General features: G+C 42.4%; 1 protein-coding gene and 1 long non-coding RNA gene across 5 annotated transcripts in view; one reads left to right on the top strand and one right to left on the bottom strand.

The window, feature by feature from the left end:
- Positions 1-27,308, top strand: part of PRKG1 (protein kinase cGMP-dependent 1) — a 630,806-nt gene that overhangs the window by 105,139 nt on the left and 498,359 nt on the right. The window contains exon 1 of one of the 2 annotated variants that reach the window (XM_083740693.1): positions 26,230-27,169. The exons of the other annotated variant lie outside the window; for it this stretch is intronic. Within the exon in view, the coding sequence (XP_083596819.1) occupies positions 26,859-27,169 (311 nt within the window). The 5' untranslated portion in view covers positions 26,230-26,858. Of the gene's footprint in view, positions 1-26,229; positions 27,170-27,308 lie in introns of those variants that run through there. 2 annotated transcript variants of the gene reach the window in all.
- Positions 2,960-11,767, bottom strand: LOC310845582. Of its 3 annotated transcripts, none has more exons than XR_014564840.1 (4): positions 11,532-11,767; positions 6,991-7,156; positions 5,326-5,372; positions 2,960-3,225 (listed from the first exon to the last, which is right to left on the bottom strand). It is a non-coding gene; the product is annotated as an uncharacterized lncRNA (long non-coding RNA). The 3 variants fall into 3 exon arrangements; XR_014564841.1 differs by having other exon boundaries at positions 11,569-11,767; XR_014564842.1 differs by lacking the exon at positions 11,532-11,767 and adding an exon at positions 7,953-7,971.

Below are 27,308 nucleotides of genomic sequence, written 5' to 3'. Positions count from 1 at the left end.
TGGGCTCTTGCCTGGAGATAGTTCACACCTTTGTTTCCCCCAGTGTTTGTACTTTATACAATCAAACACCTAACATTTTTCCAGCTGCACATTATAAATCCCTGTTATGCTCCCCCGTGACTTTTTTCCCAGACGAAACAAAACCTGAGTAAGCACTGCACCCCTGGAATTTCTCACCATTTGGAAAAGTTAGGGCAAGCTTAAGAGTATAATAGCTGCAGCCAGATTCATTGTGAGATTAAGTGTTCTTTAACTTTTAAAAAAAACAACCCAGCAACCTTAAGCTCCAGGGGCCTCAAAAGTAAGTCTAAACAAACAAATAAGGAAACTGTGATGAGGAAGCAAGCCAGTGCAGAACAGTCTGTTGCAGAGTAAATGAACACAACACAGAAGAACCTTCTACAATGTGTAATAGTGCGCGTGGGAGTTCTCCGGCAGCAATCCATGGTGTTAGAATAGGGCTGTTGCAAGTATGCTGGTGTGCGACTATTTCCATCTGTGAAATGTTAAAGGAGATGCAAATGTATTAGCACTAAACACAATTCACAACACAGGAAAACCTGTTCCAGATTATGTTACTTGTTCAAGAAGTTTCAGAAATTTTCTTTAGTTTCTATATGCACGTGAGAGATTTGGATAAAAAGAAACAGTGCAATCTTATTCATGTCTACTCAGAAATAAGCTCTATTGAGGTCAATAGAATTTACTTCCAGGTAAGTATATATAAGATTGCAGCCTAAGGCAATTTCAAGATGAAGAGCTAACAGTGAGGCAAGAGTGTCAGAGAGCAAAATCTGTGCCGTGAATGGAAAATGCTTTTAAATTTGGGGCTGCATGTTGTCCTTTCATAGAAAAGAGCCTCAGAGAATCCTGAAACACCAAATTTTCAAACAAGGTTTAATGTTTTGTCTCTCTGTGTGTGCTTTAAACAAGCTACAGTACATAGTGCCACATTCTCAGTGGGGTTGCACAGATATAAACTGAGGCTGGTGTTGGGCCTGGCAAGGCGAGAGGGAATGAAAGGCTCCAGTGTTTAATCACTGGTATTTTTATCAGTTCTAACCCTAGAGAAGAATTTGTGTCAAATCCACCCGACTGGAAAAAAAAACAAATGTTAGGTGGGGAGAAGCCTCTGAGGTTGGATTCCAAACAGAATTGGAATGCAGCAAATACTTTTACTGCTGTCAGAAAACTATATATGGAATATCCATTTTAGATGGCTGGAAAATGCCCAGACAGAAAAGTTCACTAACCTAATGTTATTAAAATGGGAGGTGGGCACCCTTATAGAGATTAAAACCATGGCTGGGGGAGATGGATGCTCCACCCTTTTCCTGGATTGTTTTTTGCAGAAACATGCTGGGGTGACTTTCCCTCAGTTGTAGATTACAGCATGCTTTGCATGCAAAAGGCCCCATGTTCAGTTCCTGCCATCTCTAGCTAAAAGAATCAAGTAGCAGATGATGCGATAATCATATGCCTGAACATCTGGAGAGTCACTGTCAGTCACCCCTCACAAACCTTCAGAGGTTTTGGGCTTCAAATCCCATCAGTCCCAACCAGCATGACCAAGAAAGATGGGAGTTGTAGTTCAACAATCTCTAGAGGCCTTCAGTTTGTGGGCTGGAAGAATAAATATTCTAACTGAGCATAAGGAAGCTTTCTATGTTTTTGCTTCAATGAGATTGTTTTTCTTTTTGCCTTGCCCCCTTTTACACGACCGTTTTCCAGCAGCTGCAGCTGCTGTGGGCTCCTCTTGGCTTTTTTGTGGCATGGAAGCCACTGCAGTGTCACCCTTCCCAAAGCTCAAGAAGATAGTGTCAAAAGTAAGAGATCCTTTGGGAATAGTCTGCACTATGCCTCCTTCCCGTGCCAGTGCTGTTTTAGTTCCTTGCAAGGGTGATGCTGACATGGGAAAGAGCAGTGACATGGTCTTCTCTTCCCTTTCCAGGGAAGGAAAGGGTGGCCCTAGTGAAAATCAACCCCCTCCTTATGCCTGCTACTAATGGGGGGGGGGGACCTGATTTGGTCCCCAGTGATATTTAGTGTCATGTGTAATGGGGCCTTAGTTACACTTGGGAAGGCTCAACTATTTGTTATTTTGATTTGAGGAGGATTGCAAACCTCTGGTCTAGAACAGAAGCTTAGTGGGGGTGGAAAGCGATCTGTTTATTTTTTAAAAAGTTGTGCTGTTGCCATATTGTATTTTTGAAGCTGACCATTTATTCAGAAGTGAGGAACAACTAGCAGCCCAGTACCCAGAATGCTCGGGAATTTTTCACACCCCCCCAAAAAAAACACCACCACTACCACTGCTGTTTTGAAATCAGTGATTAAAATTAGTACAGTTTTGAAAGGCTTAGCCCACCATCTTTATTCAAAAGGCTATCCAGTTGTATTGAAACATAGATTGATGATGCAGTGTAAGACGTCTAGTCAATGTAAGAGGTCTAGTAATTGCTCAAAGAAGCTAAAATTGGACACTGTGGGGTGGGGTGGGGAGAAAAAGTGAGATAGGAATGGGAAGAATATGCATGCTGTTCAGTTACAGCTGAATTACAATCAGAAGTGACCTGCCAAACAGGTGAGAGCCACAAAACTAGCTTCCTGCCTGGTGGGTAGCAGCCACTTACCCGGAGCAGGAGGTGGTAGGGATGCCAGTGTGGTGCAAACGAATCAGCAAAAGTACCAGATTAGTTCCGCTGGTACCATTGCACTATGTCAACCTCCCTGCTGTTTCACTTCACCACCCGGTAAGCAACAGCAACCCATCTGCCAGGTAAGTGGCATGGTGGCTCTTGTCTCTCCTAGTGAATTTATGAATGTAAATTTGTGCCAACACCTTCATAGCAAAGTTGGGTTTTGAGGAGTGAAGTAGTATAGTAGAAGTATGCCAGGCAAAGGGAACAGTAAGGGACAAAAATGGATTTATTTGAGGTGCAAGAGGTCTTTTGGGGGGGGGCAGTTTGAAGGTTCTGGAGTTGGAAGAGTGAAGGTCACGGCCAAGGATTTAATGGAATATGCGCTAGACAGTAAGTAGAGAGGTAATACAGAGTCTTCATCATTTGATGGAGTTAAAGGCATGTCCTGCATCTCTTCGGTAATCCACAGATGTCATCATGAGTAAGCCAGCCCCTTTCCCTTCCCTGTGTAGTTTACCCTCATGAGACAGCACTTTGCTTTGTCTGCCAAGCCTAATAACCGCATCTGGCTCCTAATAACTTCCTTGAATGAAATAAAAAGATGTAAATAATTAATATGTCTTAAATAATTCAAGCTCGAAATACAGTACATAAATTTAGCAAACTGACCATGATAATGAGTAATTATCCTTAATTAATCCATAAAGCTCACAGCTAGGAGGAAATTGCATATTAAAGTGATATGGTTCATATAGTTGTGTTAGTGGAAACTGGATTATAAAGTATAGGTCTGACAATATCTAATGTATATTTTGAAAAATGGTTTGTTTGTTCTCTCTGCGTTTGGATACCTCTCAGGATATTGTTGCAAAACTCATCTTGGGGGTTTCTGAGGTGGGGGTGTTGGCATTGCATTTGAACCCCAGGCGCCATTTGAAATAATTTTCCTCCTTTCCCCCCTCTTATTAAAAAATAAAATGTTATTAAGATCTTCATAATACATTACAATAAAAAAACTAATCTAAGCAAAACCAGAAACTTAAAGAAGAAGAAGTCCTTTTTCATAGATAAATCTTAACTTGCCCCACATAGAGAAAGGTGAATCCTCCCAGGTTTTCACCTGGGGGCTTCCTTTTCTTCTCCCACCCTGCTACCCTGGGAGTTCTTCCCTTCCCCACATCACACTCAGGGATCTTCATCAACTATTCATCAACTTCAGCTGCATGTTAGCCCCTCTTTAATGCTGAATAGAGAACCACAAAAAATATAAAAGACCAAAGCAGAGGACAAACAAAAATAAAGCAGAAAAGGAAAGGGAACAAAGAGATAATATTATTAAAGGAAATAATATAGGAATAAAGAGGAAAATAAAAGATATAAGTAAAAAGGATTTTCAACTATCCATGTCAGTTGTAGATACAATAATTCTTCAAAATAATCAAATGTTACTCCTCTGAATTCAAACCTCTGCTAGTGTTTAAAACTGCCCGTGTTTAAAACTGCCATAAAACCTGCCTTCTCTTTTGCTCCCTTCCCCTACTCTGACTTTGTGCAAATCCAGAATTGGGATGAGGCACTACAGATTCTCCAGTGGTGGCTCCATTCTGATTTCATGCAATCCACAATTATGATAAAGGTAAAGGTAAAGGTACCCCTGCCCGTACGGGCCAGTCTTGACAGACTCTGGGGTTGTGCGCCCATCTCACTCAAGAGGCCAGGGGCCAGCGCTGTCCGGAGACACTTCCGGGTCACGTGGCCAGCGTGACATCGCTGCTCTGGCGAGCCAGAGCCGCACACGGAAACGCCGTTTACCTTCCCACTGGTAAGCGGTCCCTATTTATCTACTTGCACCCGGAGGTGCTTTCGAACTGCTAGGTTGGCAGGCGCTGGGACCGAGCAGCGGGAGCGCACCCCGCCGCAGGGATTCAAACCGCCGACCTTTCGATCGGCAAGTCCTAGGCGCTGAGGCTTTAACCCACAGCGCCACCTGCGTCCCAATTATGATACAATTATGATACCGCACTACAATTATGATACAATTATGATACCGCACTATAAATCCTTCAATGGGGACTGCACGATGGCAGCCTTACATTTTTATGTATATAGGAAGATACACCACTAACTATCAAAACTAGTTGAATAAAACCTTAATAGAATTATTGGCCAAAAGCCTGAATGAATAAAATACAGTCTTTGCATGTTTCCTGGATGTAGTTAAAGAGGGGGATGGCCTGCTTTCCCTTGGGTGAGGTGGGGTGAGATCCATAGCCTAGGGTGCCACTGCCAAGAATGCCCTATTGTAGGTTCCTGTTCTTCATACTATTCCTGCTGGTGGGACCACTATTTGGCCTATGTCCTAGATCACAAATTTTGAGTTGAAAGGTATTGGAGAAGGCACTCTTTCATATATGTACTTGCTCCCTCAGGGGGAATGTTACATAGACCAGAACAGGTCAACATTCCAGTTACTGAACCTGTGTATTGTTGACCCACAGGACGACTGTCAGTGTCCAGATACTGATTCACCTGAATACCTTCTCTTGATTCAGGTAGAACCAAGAGATAGTATTGAGTATCATCTGCATGCTGCATGCATAACAGCTTCCAATAGTTTTATATAGATGTTAAAGAGCAGTGGGGTTAGATGGCCCCTTGAGGAATGCATAGCACATATACATACCATGGACCTAAACAGTAGTCATTCAGTACTGTTCTTTGGTAATGAACCTGTAAGCAGAAGTTCAGAGTGATCCCAGAAGGATATCATAATCAGTGATAGCAAAAGCTGCAGAGATATCATGGGAAATCATAAGCGTGGCACTTTCACTATCTCTCTCCCAGTAAAGGTTATCAGTGAGGGGGACTAAGGCTGTTTTGGTACCATAACCAAGCCTGGAGCTCGACTGAAATGTGCCTAGATGAGTAACATGCCTTTAAAATTGCTCAGTATATAAAAGTTAAATTCGGTCATCAGAAATCTGACAAAGTCATTTGACTTACGATCTTCAAATACTTCTCTAAAATATATGCTTATTTCATTCATTTTGAAAAGTTTGGATGAATGATTGAAAGCCTAAAGGCAGGTTTGTGTTGCATTCCGGTGAAGTGATGTGATGACTCAAATATGGTCATGGAACACGAGACACTAGAGGGCACAATTGTACCTTCAGATTTTGTATTTTATCCTTCCCATAAATTAACACAGAAAGAAAATCTGATGAATGTGGTGCATGGTAAACCTACAGCCCATTTAAGGCAACAGAAAAAATGCTAAACAAAAAAAGCAACAGAAAAAAGAAAGGAGGGGAAATAACTTTCTGATTGTTTTCGGCTAAAGTAAGAAGGAAAAACATGGCATCCGCTTACTAGAAGGATAAAAATACAAATTATATTTGAAAAAGAGAAGTCAATGTATTCGCAAAAGAACAGTGACATTTAAGAAAAATGGCACAGAAGTTACACTATTGTATTTGAATGGCAGAAATGCATTATAAATCTATTTGCTGTTAGATAGCCTATCATTATGAAAAAAGGCAAGATGTTGCAAGCATTATCTCTTTCATGATGTTATATTGGCAATGCAACCACTAATAGAATGTTTAGTAACTAAAGTGAGAAAGCTTTTTGGCCGTGCAGATCTGCAGCTTTCATGAAATGTCACCAAAGCTATTTGATGCAGAATTGAAATAGTATGTTAGCTTTATAGCCTTAACAGAAGGGATAATTATCATGACCTCTAAACGTATATTTAGAAAGCATGTAAAGACTTTTAGGAAGGTCATAGACTAAAAAGGTCACTTTGTATCCCTTAAAACTCTTTAAGAATGCCATTCATGCCAAGTCACATAATAATAAAGGAATTTGTAGGTTTAAAAACTGAGTTTCACTTGGACACATGCCACTGTTCTGGGGTACTGTCTGAAGGCACATGGAGCAGCACCCTTGTTGGAACTAAGTGGACCAGGCCTAGTCAATGTTTGAATGAAAGATTGCCTGGGAGTCCAAGGTATGTGCAGGACAAAACTGTACTGTGCAGGACAAAAACAAGAATACCATTTCGGGGGGGGGGGGGCGGCGGTTTCACAGCTTGCGGTGCCCTCTAAAGGTTGAACTATAAATCCCATCATTCCTGATCATTTACTATACTGGCAGGGACTGGGAGAAATGTAGTTCAACAACAGCTAGAGGATGCCACATTTGCTACCCAGCTGTACAGCATATCTTTGATACCATAATGGTTAGAAAGATACTACTTTTTAAATGGCTAATATCACATTCTTCCCATGCTCCTGTGGAATCCCAGACTTCATGCAGGTTATAGGAGTAGCACCCTTTTATTACTTACGGTTAGTACACACTCCCTGTAGTCCCCTACATTATATATTATTTGAGAAAGACAGAGTTGGGTAACTATGACCCTGTTCCCTCTTCTTCTTGATACTGTCATGCAGTGTGGATTGCGTCATTATATAGTTTACTGGAAACCTTGTACCCGGTGTTGCTTGGGAATTCTAAGAAACCACAACACAAAAATCGGGGCAGTTTTAAAAGCTTAACTTCACTATTTTGATCCAAAACGACATCTAATTATATCCAAACATAGACAAATATTTATTTATTACATTTATATACTGCCTTTCATCCGGATATCACTCTGCAATAATATTGCACCCATATTACAGATGAGTTGGAATGAGGCTGAAATATACCATGCCCATATTGTGGGAGTGGGGCTGAGACAGAAGCCCTAAAATGTAGTTTGTTCTTCATAGTCTTGTTGTGTTGGGTAGTTGAGCTCTATATGCTGAGAGAAACTGGCTTGTAACTTAGATGAAAGTACAAGTCTTGTTGCATTGCCACCTCTATTTTCCTCTCACCCCACTCACTTAAATGCAGGTTCTGTGGATTTGGTTTTTACTCCTCTCTCAGGATCAGAAAGTATCTGCAATATCTTGGCTGTGAATCCTGGAAGACCTGCTCCCTGCCTTGCAGGCCCTGACTGACTCCAGCCACAGAAGCTGAACAGACTCTAGGGTTGGAATATTGTTTAGGGCATTTTGTTGGGAGGTTCTAATACTGTTATTATTGCTCTAATTGTATAAAATGGTTTTTAACTTGTGTGTTTCAAAATTTGCTTTGTTATGATTAAGGAATGTAAGATGTTCCAGGGAAGAGAGGAGCAGGGGAGAGCAGGGGTGCCCCCTATCAAAGTAGTTCTGGGCAAGGGGTGGGGTGGGGTCACATTAGATAAGGGGCACACGACACAGGCAGTTGGTGACTATGCCATGCACCAGCCCCTCCTCCAACCTGGGGAATTGCAGTTGTCCTACCAGCCAGCCCTTGGGTCTGCAGCTGCTGTTGTTGAATGCCAGGTCAGCTCTGACTAAGTCACCCCTCATCCATGGTGTGATTATGGATGAGGAGGCTGATCTGGTCTGTATCACTTAGGCTTGGCGACTGGCTCAGGACTCCATAGCTGCCATGACAACAATGGGGCTGTCCCAACATGTCACTGGCCCAACATATGTGGCAGGCCACACCGGACCTTGTTTTCTCAAAGGGATAGGGAGAGGATGATCTGAAAGTGGTGGATATTGCATCAGTCCCTTGTCATGGTCAGATGCTTCTTTCAGCATCTTTTCCCTTCTGCAGAAGCAGGGGACTGATTAGGATGGTCCACTCTCAGAAGCTGATGAATTCAATGGGTTTCCAGATGGCTCTGGGGGATTTTCTGACTGGTATGATTGGCACTCCTCTGGGACATCTGAATGGTTTGGGCTGATGATACAATTGTCCCTGAGTGCCCCCTCCCGCTTCATGGAGACTGCTTGGCTCCCTGGTATACTCCAGAGTTTAGGACAAGGAAACAAGCTGGGAGGCAGCTCAACCGTGAGTGGAGGAAAACTCTGGCTGAACCCACAACCCTTAGATTTAAAGACTCATGCTCACTGACTGAGCTATCCTTGCTGTTGCTAATGGTCCAGGGTGGCTGATAGTTTCTCAGTGAACTCTCATAGTACCTGCATATCACTCTTCAGCTTTTAACAAGTTTATTCTTCCCACTTCCACCCCAACTGGGGAGTGTGTGATGATATAAAATATATTCATGAAGGGACGAAAGAAGCAGAGTGAGCAAGAAAGAGCTAAGAATTAGGGTGTGTGCTCATTAGTGTCTTAGAGTGCAGTGAAGTTGTGATCTCTTGCCCCATGTGTTTCACAGCTCTTTATGCCCAAGCTGTTCACATCAGCATGATTTCATTAGTGTCAATTTCATTTCTATTTGTGTACGCACCAGGGGACATCAATGGTGGTGGGGATGTCTTTTACCCTATCCAAAAGTGTTTATACCTTGACTAGAGATGAAGAAGGAATGGCATAAGGACTCCAGTTGGTGTGAAGCTGGTTTGAGAAACAATACACCAAACAGTAGGATTTTATAACAAAGTAGAGGATACATATGCATTTTGGATAACATCATGTTAATGTGGGTTGAAAAAATGGCACTGGAAATGCAGTGAAGGTGCAGTAAACAGGAGCGTGAGCACGGTTTAAGTTGAAGGCTGGGAGCATCCTGAAGCACAGGGTATATTTATGGAGAATTGATGTGAGGCACCCAAGCTTTTGCCTGGCAGGAGCATGTATTCTGCTTGCTTCCTCTTGTGCTTTGGGTATTGTTGCCCTTGGAACTTCTTGCTATTTGGGAAAGTCAGGAGCATATAAATCTGCATATGGATCATTTACTTAAAAATTATCTCTCTGAGCCTACTTGGTTACTGTTCCATTACTTATACTGGTACTATAGGGGAAAAGAAAAAAGAAAAGAAAATGTTATACTGGCACATCAACTAACACAGATGCTGTTTCCTGTGTCAGTTTATGTGAGACAGCTTAAAAATGATCTATGAATTATCACTCCTATTCATGGATGCTTTGAGTCACATGCTGCTTCCTTCATACACTGCAATCATAATGCCACTCCACATAAAGATCCTAATGTCTGAAGCAGTCCTTTTACTTCTACAGTCTTTCTCTCTCTCTCTAAAAAGAGGAAAATGAATGGGTGAATGGATGGCTGGATGTGGTGCCACTGATAAACCCGCCTTTGCTCAGGGGACAATCAAGCTGTCAGTCATAGGCCAATGGTCTATGAGGGAAGGACTGTGTAGCAGGAGCTGCCCTGTCCTCCAGGCTTGGACCAGAAATGTCACCAGGATATGATCTGGTGTGGGGGAGGGTGCTTAGGAGAGAAACTGCTCTTCATCAAGGGCATGACAGCCAGAACCACCACTGACATTGGCGAGGAGTTGCTACTCTTCTAAACATCCAAAATCTGCATAGACAGAACTGTATAATTTGCATTGCAAGAACCATAACTTGAAGCATTGTGACTTGGGCTTGAGCTTGCTTTCCCTTCCCCCTCCCATTCCATTTTTTGGGTGTTGCTTCTTTTTTAGATTATGAGCTTGAGGGCATGAACCATCTTAGGACTGATTCTTGCAAGTTGCTCTGATACCTTTTTTGGCTAAATGGCATGGAATAGATGCAATCGCATCAATCAATCAATCAATCAATCAATCAATCACAGGTAGACAACCTGAGGCTTCCAGCTTCATTTTATGTGCCCTACCCAATACCTCAAGTTCCTTCCTTATTATTTGTTTCAACCTCCTGCTTTTTCTGGGCCTTTTAGAGCACACCCCACTCTTTCTATGTAATTTGACGCAATTGTAAGGGGCAGTATTTTATTTGATAAAAAAATTAACTGATGTTTTTAAACCTTTTCAGATTATATTGCTTGGGAAACTTTTTTTTACACTGCATCATCCATATGAGAACAAATGTGTAGGATTTTGTCAAGGGTATGTGTGGAGGACACTGAAGTCAGAAAAGCATTGCTTTCACTTTTTTGCCAGAACTGTAGTTGTATTTATCTGTTGTACTTAAAAAAAACCAACAACCCCTCTTCCTGCTTACTTGAGAGTAATCCTGTTAAACCTACCACCAGCATGCAGCCCCCAACAGATTTTCCTTTCAACAGAAGAAAGATTGTCTACCCCTTGGGTAGTTAGTAGTATTCTTAGGACTTCTGTGCTTGGAATGCTAAGAATGTGAATTTTCATAAACGCTTTCTGGAATTAATGATTATGCAGAAATGCTTGAGAACATGACTGCAGAATAGTGTAGCATCTTAAAGGCAAAAGGGTAGAATATTAAGATATATTACAATTATTGGTAAAACCCAGTGCTTTGTAGGTCATTATTGAGGAACATACAGGGAAGCGGTAGCAGTATGCATGGCATACTATAATTACAAAATATTTACTTGGACCTGGATTGTCAGGACTGAGGAGCATTGCTCATTGCATATGTGTATGCACAAGAATGTTATGTCAAATGTTGCCAAATTTGGAACTTTGTGTAGGCTGAAGACAGAAAGAGATGTTGCTCTCTTTAATTCTAGGACACTAACACTAAGGATGGGAGGGGGAAAGAATGTAATGGCTGATTGCAATAGTCCTCTGTGGTGAAACACAATAAAGTCAACTTAAAAATAAAATTAAAAAATCCAACTGTGTTTCCCCCCACATAAAGACTTTAGGGTTATCTGTACATTAAGAATACATTTTCATTAAAAATGAACCTGGTTACTAAACCAACCTCTTGTCAATTTTCAACATATAATCTTATGATCAGAGGAATTAAAAGGAGACATGTTTTTTAGAACTTAAAATCAGTTTTTCCTGCTATAAGTTTTGATGGAAACAGCAGAATTTGGGTTGTTTTTTGTTTTGATTTTAGCATTGTCTTCTGTAATTAAAGCAAGTGACAAGTACAGAGTCAGCCCTATACATGTTGGTGCTATTCCCCTTCTTCATCTTTACCTACTTTGGTTTTCATACAGCAGAGATAGTTGCCTACTAACCACACTTCTTCTGCTATCCTAAGTCCAACAACATGGCAAAGTCAGGAATTAAAAAAATGGCTTAGCTGTTGTGATGTCACAGGGGGATGACATTCTGGGGCCTCATGATTGACTGCTTAGACTTAGATAGAGGCAGCGTACACACCATACATGTAAAGCACCCACCTAGAATCCTGGGAATTTGAGAGTGCTGGGAATTGTAGCTCTGTTAGGGGAAAGCTACAGTTCCCAGGATTCTTGGAGGCAGATGTGCTTTAAATAGATGGTGTGTCCATAGTCTGGAGTGGGCAGCATGTACATTGGGGGCTGCTGGGAGAACTCTGGGTGATTTGCAGCAGATCGACAGAATTTCTGACTCAAAATTGTTTTAACAATAGCAACAAAGGTGTCTCCTCCTGCCCTAAACTAAGACAGTTTGGGGAAAGAAGAAACATGGAATACATTTTGGTTTAATGGAATGTAAACTCAATTCTAGTACTGAGACAGATTTCTGGGCTGTACACATACTGAGATGCATCTTGTTCCTTAATTCTACATGTATATCCATACTCACTCACCCCATCCCACCAGCTAGGCTTAGGAGTAATATGTATTTGAATTACAGCAAGCAGAGGGCCGTGTGTGTGTGTGTGTGTGTGTGTGTGTGTGTGTGTGTGTTTACACAAACACACACACTTTTTGTAACTGTAATCCTGTACAATATTAAATGCAGAATTGCAACTTTGATCTCACTGACATAATGTTCATTTATAAAGGATCCACTTCCGAGTATAAGAAATCAGCTCTTCTGAGGACTTGCTATGTAACACATGGGCCTAGTTGATTATAAATTATAGCAAAGTGGTCTATTACTGGCAGGAGGAGATAAGGTGTGCTGCTGGGCTTAGAAGGCTGTTGGATGAGTAGTCCGGAACTCCAGACATCAGACGTTGATAGTACAGCTAAGACTGTTGGTACTGGAAGCTAGCAAGAGCAGAAGCAATAAAATATAAAATGAGCTATTTATACATACATATATATAATGACTAAGGTATCTATGAATGTCTTTCCATTTCCTGATATGACTTACAGTTGTGGCTTTTCTTAAATTTGTTATTCTAAGCTGTTTTATTATTGTCTCACAGCTACAATAAAAATGTATTCTGCATTTTGTAAGAATTGCTGTAGGCTTCTGGAAATGGGAGATGACATTTCTGGTGTTGTGAGATGAGTTACGTTGAGTGCAGATGCTTGATCTTAGCTGCCACAGCAAATAATGCTTTGAAAGTAAACAATGCCATAGTGGTAACACGAAAGCTAGTGTACAAATAAATTTGATATATTTTACTCAGCTGTGTTATAACCCATATTTATGCATGAGATCGCCTAACATGATATTGAAGGGTGATGCTACAAAGATGCTATTGAAAGCTTCAGGAGCAAAATGTTGAGGAGGGAGGTTGCCATATATATTATACATTCATTTAGGAAATTCTGACTTTGTTTCATACAACCAGCTTTAAAAATATATCAGAAATAGTTAGGTCAAGAATAGGTCGAGAACCAAAGGCCAGATGAAATATTAAGATAGGAGCTGTTTTTCTGATACCCTGCTCCTGCAGGGATGTGAGACTGAACTTCTACAGTCAGGTTACAATGTCCTGGGAGGGAGGGAGGTTGCAATAAAGTAGAGCCAACCAACACCAAGGAAAAAAATTGGGTCTACAGTAGGCCCTCAAAGCTGTGGCGGAATAATCTTTGCTCCTCACACCAGAGAACTTAGATATAGGGATCAGCTGCCTTACCAAATCACCTGTTCTGGCCAACTACTGCCCAATAACCTTTTTACATCTAGTTTGTGGTTTCACAGACCCAGCCCACAGCTTGGGTTGCTTGGATATAGGAATCGTGAATGGCAAACAGCATGAATTCCTGCCCAGCAGGTTTGAAGTTCCAGGTCCATTGGAGTGGTATTAATGACACATACAGATATGGTGAAGTACAAGATAGGCAACTCAGGTAGCTACCTAAGCAGCTGAATTAGGTAGTAGAAGACAGAGGTAGTGAACTGAGGCAGTAACGTGGGGGAACTGAGGCAGCTGGGGGGAAAGGTGCTGGCCTTGTTCTCTCCTTGCTGTACTAATACTCTACTTACACAGAGGTGTTTTTTTGTTTTTGTGTGCGAGTGTGTGTGTGGTATTTTTTAAAAATGTTATGAAGCACTGAAAAGTGTGGTTGCTGAGGCCAGCTCTGTATACACAGCAGATTGAAAAGTCAGAATCCTGACATGATATAGAGCAGGGGTAGGGTCAAAACTAGGTCATCTGCAAAAGCTTTAAGTTTATATTGTTTCGCTCCGACCTGAATCTCTTGCACCAACCGGTCCCCTCTGATCACATTCAAGAGCACCTCCAGAACCGAAATGAATAACAAAGGGGAAATCGGGCAGCCTTGTCGTGTTCCTTTTTCAATTTTAAACTCTTCTGTAACCACATTGTTAACTATCAATTTAGCCTTTTGTTCTGAATATATTGCTTCAATCCCATTTTCAAAACCCCGTCCCACTCCCATTTCTTTCAAATTTCCCTTCATAAATTTCCAAGAGATATTATCAAAGGCCTTCTCCGCGTCTATGAAAATTAGCACTGCTTTTATGTTTATGTCTGTTTGCAAAAGTTCCAAGATGTCAATAATGTTTCTTGTATTAGCAAACATGTGTCTACCTGGGAGAAAGCCTGCCTGGTCTTTATGGATTACTTCATTTAGAACTTTTTAAAATCTTCTTGCCAAAACGTCTGCAAATATTTTGTAATCCACATTTAAAAGGGAGATGGGACGATAGTTCTTGAGTTGTGTCTTTTCAGATTCCGCTTTGGGTATCAATGTGATGAAAGCTTCCTTCCATGATTCCGGCGCCCTCTTCCCCTCTATAATTTCATTGCTGACCTCCATCAGTGGTTGTATCAAATAGTCTTTTAATGTCTTGTAATACTTGGAGGTCAACCCGTCTGGTCCTGGAGATTTGCCCAATTGCATGTTCTGAATGGCTTGTTCAATCTCTTGTCGTGTTATTTTACTGTTCAGGAGTGATCTATTTTCTTGTGAGAGTTTTTTAAGTCCATTTTTTCCCAAAAATTTTTAATCTCAACCTCATCCTGTGGCCCTTGAGTGTATAATTTTTTGAAATATTTCTGAAAACATTTTCTAATCTCCACGGGGTTCTGAATGTTTCTTCCTTCAATTTCCAAATTTGTAACTGTATTTAATTTTTGTCTCTTCTTCAACTGCCACGCTAGCAGTTTCCCACATTTGTTTGCCGATTCAAAGGTTTTTTGTTTCATTAGTTTAATCTTCCACTCTATTTCCTGATTTATCAGTTTAGAATATTGTGCTTGATGAAGTTTGATTTCTCTCAGAATCGGCTGTGACTTCGGATTTAATCTTAACTTCTCTAATTCTTTGATTTTCTCCAAAATCTTGTCTTTCCTCTCGTTTTGTATCCTTTTCTTTACAGCATTCTGTTGTATCAAGAACCCCCTCATCACGGCTTTGCTTGCATCCCAAATAGTTCTTTTTTCCACCGTAGTGTTCATATTTATCTCAAAGTAGTCCTTCAAAGTTTTTTGGGCCTTCTTAATGATCTCCTGATCTCTAAACAAATTGTCATTCATCTTCCATCTAAAGGAACCGGTTGGTAATAGTGTCATATCCATTTTCAGTGCATTATGGTCGGAGCAGGCCTTTGGGCAGATTTCCACCTTTCTGACCTTGGGTGCCAGACCTCTAGTTATCCATATTTGGTCGATTCTTGTCCAAGTCAGCTGGGCTTCAGAGAAAAATGTTCCTTCTCTTCCCAAGGGGTTTCTCACTCTCCAGATGTCAATCCAATCCATATTGTCTGTCATTTCAAAAAAGGTCTTCGGTAGTCTTCCGTCTTTTTATACCTACTGCCCACCTTTTTATACCTACTGCCCACTAATGCACCTTTCTTGATGGTAAAATTTCCTTACCGCCCACCAGTGATTAGTGGAAGGAGGATTCAGCTTGTGCCATAGAACCCCCTACCGCCCACCTAGAATCCTGAAACGCCCACTCACTGGTGGGCAGTAGGGACCAGGTTGACAACCCCTGGAGTAGAGTGTTCCCAGCTGAGGCATGTAAAGGCCCTGCAAGCAAAAGTTACACATCAAAGACAAATACTTTAGCTCTGCTCATTCCCTGTTGTGCTAGTGTTCTATCTGCAGGGACTTCTTCAGGTAGGAGAGCAGCACTCAAGTGCAGCCTGAAGTGGTATGGTCCATTCTCCAACTCATTCCCAATTAGTTCAGTTGCAAGTGCAAACAAAGCCTCAAGAGTCTGGACCTTTAAGAAATTACAAGAGCACAGAAGTGGTAGAGTTAGAAGTAGTCTGTAAATGGTCAATTGATGGTGCAAAAGTTTCCATTGCCCGCTAGATACAAACCCTCCAACATTTTTCCAGTGCAAATAGGGACATTGTATTTAACAACAACAACAACAACAACACTCTGAGCAGTGTCCAACATACGTACAAACATAACAAAACATCAAACATTAAAAATAACTTCCCTGTGTCTTCTAAAGGTTGTATAGCAGGCATGGCCAAACTTGGCCCTCCAGATGTTTTGGGACTACAATCCCCATCATCCCTGACCACTGGTCTTGTTAGCTAGGGATGATGGGAGTTGTAGTCCCAAAACGTCTGGAGAGCCTAGTCTGGTCATGTCTCTTGTATAGTTACAGTCGTACCTCGCAAGACGAATGCCTCGTAAGATGAAAAACTCGCAAGATGAAAGAGTTTTTCGTTATTTGAGTTGCTTTGCAAGACGAATTTCCCTATGGGCTTGCTTCGCAAGACGAAAACGTCTTGCGAGTTTGTTTCCTTTTTCTTAAAACTGTTAATACCCAGGGAATCCGTGCTTTGCAAGACGAAAAAACTCGCAGAACGAATTAATTTCGTCTTGCGAGGTACCACTGTACTTATCTCCTTGGCTCAGGAACCAGATAACTGCCACACCAACCAACATTTCTCCAATGAAAATAGGGACATCCTAAGGAAAAGCTGCATATTCCAGGATCAAATCAGAAACCGGGACGGCTTCTGTAAATCTGGGACTGTTCCTGGAAAATAGGGACACTTGGAGGGTCTGTAGTTATCAGTTCTTCCTTTTGTTGCTGAATTAACCTATTTCCGCCTATGCCTAGTTCTAATGTCAGCTAAAGTTTTTTGTGAGTCTGAATGAGACAAATACTATTCTAATTTGGAACCAGATTTGGCTATATGAAAGTATCTAAAGCTGATTTTATTTATTTTATTTTTTATAGAATAACCTACTAAAAACATTTCAAAACATGCCATGCTTGGCTCATGCAAGGTTTCTGACTGAATAAACAGCATTGTTTGGCTTAATTATCTCCGGTGCGAAAGTGATTACCTGTCTCTGAGACTTGTTTCATCTCAGCTAAAGAAACCCTGCATGAGGCTTTCAGTTATGCTCATGGCTCATTGCTGTATATTAACTTTTATCTCTTTACAATCTTATAGAAAATAGCACTGCAAATTGGGCCCTCTGCGCCAGCCCTGGTCTCACCGTCAACACTACTGGGCGTACACACATGGGGTGCGGAGGATTCACGGAGCCCATGTGCCAGTTCAGCCCTGGCCACTGGAGCCAAGCAGGGCTACATTGTGCCCCAGCCCACCCATGCAGGAAGGAGGCAGGCCCTTGGTGGACAAATCCCCCTGACACTGGCCAGGCGGCCATTCAGCAAGGCAGCCGGGGATGAGGTGGCGAGACCAGGCTCCAAGGTCCAGACCCCCAATGGCAGACATGGCAGGATGGGGATCCTTGCATGGGGGCATCTGGCTCATGCCTCCTAAAAATTGTGTGCCCGGGGCTATGACCCCCCGGGTCCCCCCGCACACTGTGTCCCTGGTGCACACCCATCTGCGCATACATTTGCATTACAGAACTGCTTAAGGATGGGTATAGCAAGCTATCTGGAAGGACATTTTACTGAACCAGTTTAACTACGCTGCTGTTTTTCTTCTACCCCACAAATTCATCAAGGATGAAGGGATCTACCATATTCAACAACAATAATAAACAAGGAGAAGTTGGTCTTTGTGAACATATTTTCCCTTTTATCTTATTTATTATTTTGGGAGGTGCAAGGAAATACAAAAATAACATTATCTGTTTATTTTACAGAGCATGGGATGATAGAACAGAGGCAGAACCGACTAATTTTATTTGCAAGTGCAGTAATGCTTCAGTTTTAAATTGCGTGACTGCCATTCATTTTTGCTGTTCTTATATTATGGCTCTAATGAGATATAAAAAGCTAAAGTATATTACCAGTTATAGCTCAGTGCATCATTTATTTTTAGTCACTGCAGCAGGTGTCTTTTTTTTCTTTCTATTGTAGCATAGATTTGGTCTCTCTCTAGCCCCCTCCTCTTTGTGAGCCATCTGCTTTTAGTTACCTAAACTCTTCCTTGGTTTCAAAATACCATTCTTGGCCAGGTAGCCTTGAACAGACATTTGCTCAAACAAATGCTCTCTCTAAACATTCTTTCTGGGAGGGTTTTTTAAGCAAGAATCTACATTTTGAGGTGATTTCAACTATTTCACAAAGTCATATAGGTCATAAGATGAGTCATATATGTAACTTTATATGCCTTGTGTTACCTGTGACCTGCAACCAACCCTTCAGATTCTGTCGGTTATTACTCTCTCACACTCTCATAACCTTCTGTAGTAGAGGTGGGAACAAGTAGATATTTTTTTTCATATTATTGCATTGGATGTTAATTTATAGCAGATGAACAGGTAAAAGGTAAAAATGCAACAGTATCAATATATGGAACATTTCTTTCAGAGATACCAGAAAGGCAAAATTCATTCCATGCATTTGCAAATGCAGCAGTAATCTTGATAATTGAATTATCTTGAATAGAAAAATCTCCATGGTGCAACGGTCATAGAAGACCCGTTGTTGACTCCTTGCATTGAGCTCCTTGCATTCCAGTGCTGCAGGAAGATGGTGGCAAACGTTTTGCCTGCTTTGCAGTTGGTTCCGGCTACTAGGCCTGGGTGATACCTGGTTTTCAACATCTCAATATATCACCAGCTAAACATCATGATAACCCTTATATAATGATGTCTGAAATAAGGATGAAGCTATGTAGAGACACTGGATGGCCTCATGGTTCTCCCCACATAGTGATCTTTGCAAAGTGCATGCAGAAACACGCACAGACATCATGATTCATAATATATTGCCAGGTCAAAAATTATGAAACCAATATCATATTTTGGTTTTGGATGATATATCTACCAGTCCTACCGGCTACTGCTTTTCTCCCAAGTATGCAACATAGTAAGATAGGTCAGTGGGAGACTGAGAAATGGTGGCTTGCTGAAAGCCATCTGGTAAATTCATGGTTGAGACGAGATTTGAATCAGGCTCACATTCTGATTAGCCCTTCTCGAACATCAACTCAAGTGATGGCCCAAAACATTTCGCTGCATAAAGCAGAGCCTAAATGGCATCCCCCTTCCCACTATAATATAATTTTAAACTGCCTTGCTGCACAGTTTAGATGCTAATTCCTGCCTTTATCCAATCCCTCGTTTTAATGCTGCCTGAAGCAAGTTGTTCCAGGCTGCTACATGGCAAAGCTAGCCCTGCAGCAGTTCTAGGGCCACTGAATCCTAGGAAGGCCTTTATCATTTGCAGTTTGTGATTTGCATTCTAAGACAAAATAATGTGTGTGTGAGACTGGAAGGGGGCGGGGCTTGCTTGGAAAGGGAGGAGTTGCACAAAATTATTCAATCTACACAATTTTCCTTTTCTGTCTCCTAGCCCCCATGACCCATCCTGCATTGTTTAGGAGGGGCCCCTGATCTTCTGAGGAGACTTTTTAGGGTACTGTAAATGGAGGGGGGACAGGAAGCCTTATTCAAATGAACTTGTTGAGTTGACTTATCTTAAAATCCAGGCCAATGTACTTTATTATATTTTTGTTTTCATAATCTTTCAAAACCAAAGAACCAGCATCCTTATGAATCATTATCTGTGTGAGAATTATAGATTGGATGAGCTGTATGTGCACACGTATCTATGCCCAGAGCTGTCAATTAGTTGTTACAGAACACCATTGGGTATGTGCTGCTTCATAAATCATATCATTCCTGACCTTCTATGCTTGTTATGGGATTATTGATTGTATATAATGGTTTGGGCTCCCCCCTTGATTAATATTCAAGAAGCCCACTCTATAAAACACTTTTTCTATGACGTTTGAATAAATCAATATACGATTGTTCTTAAAAAGTTATGGTATTGGGATGTATGTGCTTTGCAGCAATAGTCTTAGTTTTGCTGGTTCTGCCTGATAAATATTATGACAGTAATCACTTTTTAATGTGGAGAAAGAGAAGGATGATGTGTTCTGAGATGAGCTGAAAGAAGGAATGGCTACTTTCATAATATCTAGCTATTTAACTTCTTTTCTTCTTGCATGTAGCTGACTGTACACACACCACAGTTATGTAGTTCAGTAATGTTGTGTTGTGCTGCACAGACCTTTGTGTAGGATTCCAGCCCCACAAGTATTTTGTGTCTTGTACTTTGGCAGACTGAGCTGGTTTTATTTCATGGTGGTTAGGTTTTTCCCTTTCATACAGAAAGAAATCTTTCTGATGTTAAGCATTTCTTTATAGCATTAATTGCAAACCCTTTGATCTTAGCAAGGCATTAAAGAATGTGGCTGTGCGGATTGTCTTTAGAAGGACATCCACAAACCACTAAGATTCAAATGTACAGACCTTTAGTAACCTAAATTTTTGGAAATTCCAGTTTTATCAAGGCTGTAGCACATACTACTATTGTGAAACTTGTAATGGGAATGGAAGGGGCTGGGAGGAACTAAAATATGTCTCTTGAGAAATGTATGTCAGAAAATGAAACCTGCCTTGTCAACTATAAAAACAGAATGACTATCTGTCCTTCTGCAGTTTCATTAATCAAATCATCTTGAAATATTTTGAATGGAGTGCTTGACCTGCTTTTGGTGTCTCTACCACACTTACTCTGCTTTAAAGGAGATAAATTCAATGGAGACAAGGGCAAGAGGAAGACTGCTCCACCAACCGCAGGCTGCCCTCAGCCAAACCCCATCTGCCTGCCTTCTTACTTACAACCAGGCTAGTTGGTGGCACTTCCTGGCTGGCGGTCTCTTCTGCCGTAGTCTCTGGGTTGCCTCTGTAGAACTCAACAGAGGGGAGGATGGAGATAAAAGCAGAATTAGGTGGTGCCAGCTATCATTGGCTCTAGCTCTGACCGTGATTTGCTCTGGCTCCTTATTCTGTGATTGCAAAATTTTCTCAGGACTGTTCAGTGAAGAACTTGGTCAAAGGCTTTGTGGAAGTCTGAACATACAATGTTTACCAGATTCCCCCCTCCCATCTACATGCTCATTGATACTATTAAAAGAATCCTGAGAGATGTGACTCAAGATTGTTACAAGTTGTTTCAAACACTTACAGCTGATTTTGATAAAATGTTTTTCTCACATGAATACTCATGAAATTATGCATTTGCTTGTGAAACCGTACAAGATGAGCACTTGGAGTACTTCCAGAGGTTGAAAGCAAGTTATTCATCTGTAATATGAAGATTGAAACAAACATCACATTACAGATGTTTACACAAAATAGTCTTGCCCTTCTATGGACCCCAGCACCACGCACAAATACTCCCCCAAGCCTGCATTTGATAGTGTTAAGACCATTAACTACTAGGAAGCTGTACTGTGATTTCAAACATGACTTCATAATATACCCGTCATTCCACACACCAGTCAACCACAGTTCAGTCCACAAACTTTCCTGCCAAGAGACTCATGGGAAATGATTGCTTGATTTAAAACATTTGTTGCCCTGTCTTTCTGCTATAGTATTCAAGGCAGCTAAAAATGATCAAAACAAACAGTATTCTATAAATCATTATAAAGATTTTAAAAATAATCCAAAAATAATATTTAAGAAGGGGAAATGCAATTCCCATTGCATCACTTGGATTCAAAGCAAAGATGAACAATAGCTGAGTAGAATCAGTATACTAATTAATGTCCCAGCACTACTTGGCACTTTCTGTCAGGCAGGAACAAAACCACCACAAAACAGAGCTACTAGGGGAGTGGCTGCTTTAACCTTGTACTTTCAATCATTTTTCTGCTCAAAACCTCAGTCTCACTAGTCTCTCTCACTAACACACACACACACACACACACACACACACACACACACACACAGAGGGATTGTCCCAGGGAGGTTCAAAAATCTTGCCTCTCCACTCTGGCTCAGAGTGGCTATGAGCCCATCCACCTGCTTCTTGGGCCACTCCTCCGTTCCTCTGGATGCCTCGGTGGAGGAAGTCCTGCGAGGCCCCCTCCCCAGTTGGCTGATGGCACTATTAGAAGTATGAGTGGAGGGCCCAGCAGGGCTCTGAGTGAAGGCAGACAGAGAGAGTTTCAGGAAAAAGGAAGGAAGGCAGGAAGGCAGGAAGGTAGGAAGGCAGGCAGGCAGGCAGGCAGGCAGGAAGGAAGGAAGGAAGGAAGGAAGGAAGGAGAAGGGAAAGCAGCAAGCAGAGGGAAGGAGGAAGCAAGGGAAACAGATAGACGGACCGATGGAGGAGGGGGGAAAACAGAGCAGGGCAGCCTAATCCTAATAGATCCAGAGGAAATCACTGGTGGGGCGTGAAAGGTGATGAAAAGCTAAGTTGTTGAATTTCTGGTACATGATCTCTCCCAGCTTTGGATATGCTTATACAGCTCTTTGCCAAGGGCACAAGGAATGGGGGATGCCAATATGGCTCCTTGCCAAGGGTGCAAGGGAGCCTAGATACAACTCTACAAACACAAATGGTGCCTATACTTTCCAGGGGGGAAGGGAGTGGGGGAGTAGAAGCCACTGAGGTATTATTCTTAGCAGAAGAACATAGCTGGTGGGCGTGGAGGACAGCTTCTCTTCTGGCTAGTCCTCCATCCAAGGATGCTGTTTCTTTAAAAATGAACTGTATGTGTTGTTTGTAGTCTCTTCCATCAGAGTCGAAGCATTTCTAAGAATCCAGCCCAGAATTCAAAATCTTCACAGATCTTTCTTCTAGTACAAGAAAGTTCTGTAAGAAGGGATTATAGTGTTATCTGCTCGTGTTCATAGATCTTTCTTGCACAATCCATGTCAATTTTCCATTGTAATGTAACATTTTTCATGAGTGTTCCTCTATGGAGGAAAAATGTCAAGCCTCATTGTACGCCTGTTCTTCATAAAACTATGAGCAAACCTGCCAGCTCAACTACTTTGAAGTGTACATTTCTTCACTAGGGGCATATTACTTTCCTGCAGATACCCTCCCTCCAAATTTGTCACAAACAGAAACATCACATCTGTCTTTACTGACACAGCTGCCCTCATTATGGTGTTTGGGAAACAAATATAATAATTGCTCCAGTGCATCAAGCCATTCTAAAAATGCAAACAATAAATAACTCTAAAAGAGTTAGGCAAGGAAAGTACTCATCTCTAAGAACAGAAAAAAATGCCTTGCTGTATCTCACTGAAGACCTACGTTGTCAGCCTCTGCCTTCCATTAGCTCCAGCCAGAATGGCCAAGGGTCTGAGATGGTGGGAGCTGTACTCCAGCAACACCTGGAGGGCCACAGATGTCCATTCCACACCCCTGGCCTGTCTAAACCAGCACTGTGCCCAGGAACAGCCAGCCAATTGCCACTGGGAGCCAACAACCAGAGAATGATGAATACTGCCACCCTCATTGTTAACAGTTTATAGTCTGGCTCTACTGCCTCAGTACATAGAAGTTCAAAGTTTAGCTGTGATGGCTAATACCATTAGATAATACATCTCTCCTGCTAATTTACCTTATGTGAGTATGCCATTTCAAACTCTTGATATTTGCACCACACATGTATGTTTATCCCTTGGTTTATTAAAACCTTAGTACTGAACACTTGGTTGGCAGTAGCTAAATGTGTGAACTGACTCTACTGAAAAAGCTTTTCACTTGAGACAATGTGAGGAGATACTAAAATTCTGTGATGGTAACTAATAATGATAATAATAATAAAAAATTATTCCGTGGCATGTGAAGTTGATGCTATTGCAGGACAAACACATATGTTTGCATCAATCCTGTGAACCATGTTTGTAGAAGGATCAGTGTAAACTTGATTTTCATCTGTGTGACATGTTGTGTTTAACAGCCTGACTACTGTTGTCCACGTACTAGTAATTTCCAGTTTGAACCACTGGAAGATGCTTTTTGTATCACTGAGGTTGAACTGGAAGCTGCAGCAACTATGACATGCATCAGCTTAAGTACTCACTGCAGCAGAATATCTCTCATCATTTTATGCTGCTGTTGAAAGACTTGCCACTTAGGTAGTGGGCAAAGTTCAAGATGCTAGTGCTGGTGTATAAAACTTTGTATAGCTTCCAACTAAGATATCTAAAATATAATCTCACCCCTCATTTACTGTGCTCTGCAGGAAAGGACCTCCTGCAGATACCATCTCATCAGGAAGTCCATTCCATATGATATATGAATCAAACTTTCCAAGTGGCAGCACCTGCCCTTTGGAACTCTCTCCCATTATATATCAGACTTTTACTGTATTTTCAGCACCTACCAAAGACCTTCCTCTTCCAACAAACCTTTTAAGTAGACATTATTTTATAGTGTTCATCTGCATTGGCCAATAAATTGGGTTTTTTAATGTAGATTTTGTTGTTGATGTTTTTATTGTAAAACCACTTTAGGATGTTTATTTGGGAGCATTTCATTCTATAACATAGAAGTGAGCTGAAGAGCAGCTCCACCTTTGAGTTTTGTGGATGAGCTTAACTTTTATGCAGATTTGGCAGGATTAAGAAGCCAGAATTGTAGTTCTGAGTTTGCACATAAATATATAAGGCAGAAATAGCCTGCAGAAAGAAGCATGAATAATCTGTTTTTGCCATGATATGTCATATCTTAAAGCATTTGTAGTAAGACGCATTGCACACTCTACCTCCTTTCTTCTTCTGCAGCAAAGGGGTTTCATGGCAGTGTTTTGTTTCCTGGTATGAGATTTGGAATTGCAGGTGGGAAAGAATATTGGCTAGAGTGTGCAGGATCCAGGTGCTTTATCATGCATCAGTTGCTAAGTAGGGACAGCCTGGGCCTAAATTAGTTTGGATTTTGGTGCAGAATGAAGGCTGCACCTGTTTCTCTCCTCTGATTACACAGTTTGAGGGTGTGAGGCCAAAACCCAGCAAGATCCCAGGTTGATGAAACTCTTACCTTTCAACCCATTCATGCCTGAAGCAAGAATGAGTATGATTTATTTTTTTTTAAAAAAACAAAAACTTTATAGTGAGCAGCCTTTTCCAGTGAGCTGTTCCAAAGGTTTTCTTTCAAATCCCATTTAAAATGTTACTTTTCCCAGCCTCTGGTCAATTAGTTGTTTTTCTTTTCAGATAATTGCCTTCTTTTTGTGTGTGGCTGCAATGGAACAGTGGGTGAGTGAGTTTACTACCCAACTGTAATACAGTAGAACAAGCGACACAACTGTCCTGAGAAAAAGTGGATGTTCTGTAAAAACTAATTATGCCCTGTTTCCTTAAGCTTTCAAAAATAGAAATTCAGGTATCAGGAAGCAGAAAGACAGAAAACCCCTCCAGGTTTGAAATGGCCTGGTAATGGCTTCACAATGAATATTTTAGATATGTGTGTCTCTAAGTGTTTATATATTTGCTGGTGCTACAGATAAATCTTTCCCTAAACCTGGAGATTGCTTTGGGCAGGCTAGGTTGCTTTGGGCAGGCTATTGAAGATCTGTCTTTTACTAGGAGTGCTTAAGGAGAATGTGGAGGAGCAGTCACTGTGTTTTCTGCAACATGTGGGGCTTTGGCATATACAGAGTGACTTGCTTTCCAACTGAGTGACCATAAACAGTCCAAAATATATATTGGGGGTTAGTTAAAGCACTTCCTACTATTAAGTAGAGTGCTTCTGGGTGTTATAAATGGGGAGCGAACTCTTAGTAATTTAATTGTTGTTGTTGGTTTTTTTTAAAAAAACCAAACCAACCAACCAAACAAACAAAACCCTGGGAAATAAATGCTTGTGCTATTTTCTGCCTTGGGTTCCAAAGCAACCTGTCCAGCGCTGGGCACTATGCACTTTAACTGGGGCTGAAAGGGGCATTCGCCAACCCCAGACAGCAACGTGCCTCCGGGCTGGCTCTGCAGTCCCTGTTGCTTCTAATTTATTTGTGCGTTTTTAAACCGCAAGGCACTGCTTGTGTGAGATCTTGCGTGTGCCCATCGTCCAAACGGAACTTCTACCACAGCTGGAGGTTGCTTGGGGGGACGGCTGGAGAAGGTCTGGCCAAGCCCTTACTCCTGTGGATGTTTATAGCCGAAGTGCCTGTCTGCGTGCGTAACTAAGGCTGTCTGCCCGCCCTCCCGATGAAAAGTGTCCAGAGAGGCTGCACATTCCTTTGCAAACGTGGCGTGCCCATTTCAGCGTGAAGTGCCTGGCATGCCACACCGCCCACCCCCTCACCTACCTCGAGCAGGCGGGGCGGCCAGGGGGGTGGGAGTGGGGAGAAGCGAGCCGCTGGCTGTCTAGTTGAGCCGAGTCCTAGTAGCCCTCCGAAGAGCGACGGAGGGAAAGTGCCTGGACTACGGCATGCTGCAGACGCCCCTCGCGCGCTCTCTTCCTTCCTTCCCTCCCTCCGTTTCCTTCTCTCTCTCCCCCTCTCTCTCCCTCTCGCTGCCTTTCTCTCCAGTCTAGCTTGACGCAGGCAAGATAGAAATCACAGTTAACCACCCAGCCGTCGCTGAACTGGTGCCGATGGGGCACCATTTAAGACGATGATGTTTCTTCGAAGCCTCCTCGCGTAGCCTGAATCGCCGCGCCGAGCCAAAAACAGCGCCGACTCCAAGCCAGCCAGGCTGGAGGAGGCGCGCGTTAAAAGGCTAACAGGAGCTGCGGGCGGAGGTTGCGGCGGCGGCGGCGGCAACAGCAGCAGCAGCAGGTCGATCGGAGGAACGATTGGCAAAGTTGGCTTGAAGTGGGACAAGCGGCAGGAGGAGGAGGCGGCGGCTACTACTACTTCTTTGTGGGGCGGGGGGGAAAGTTGCCACGCGCGGAGAGGGGGGCGCAGGCAGGAGCCCCACGGAGGTGGAGGAGGAGGTGGTGGCGGAGGAGGAGGTTGAAGGATGGGGACGCTGCGGGATTTACAATATGCCTTGCAAGAGAAGATCGAGGAGCTGAGGCAACGGGATGCGCTCATCGACGAGCTGGAGCTGGAGCTGGACCAGAAGGACGAGCTGATCCAGAAGCTGCAGAACGAACTGGACAAGTACCGCTCGGTTATCCGGCCCGCCACCCAACAGGCGCACCAGCAAAGCTCCACCACCTTGCATGGCGAGCAGAGGACCAAGAGGCAGGCCATTTCAGCCGAGCCCACCGCTTTTGACATCCAGGACCTCAGCCATGTCACCCTGCCTTTCTACCCCAAGAGCCCACAGTAAGCCAGGGGTTAAGCGTTGTGTCCGTGTGGCGTCCCTGTGATGTGGTCTCGGTCTCTCTCTTTCTCTCTCTCCCCCCGTGTATATGTCTCTGTCGCCCGCACTGCCCATTCACTCGCCTTGTGGATCCCTGTGTGC

The sequence above is a fragment of the Podarcis gaigeae genome, assembly GCF_964106915.1.
Source record: "Podarcis gaigeae genome assembly, chromosome: 5".
NCBI classification, from domain to species: domain Eukaryota; kingdom Metazoa; phylum Chordata; class Lepidosauria; order Squamata; family Lacertidae; genus Podarcis; species Podarcis gaigeae.
Note: the sequence above shows the minus strand (reverse complement) of the source record. Positions and strands in the feature narration are given on the sequence as shown.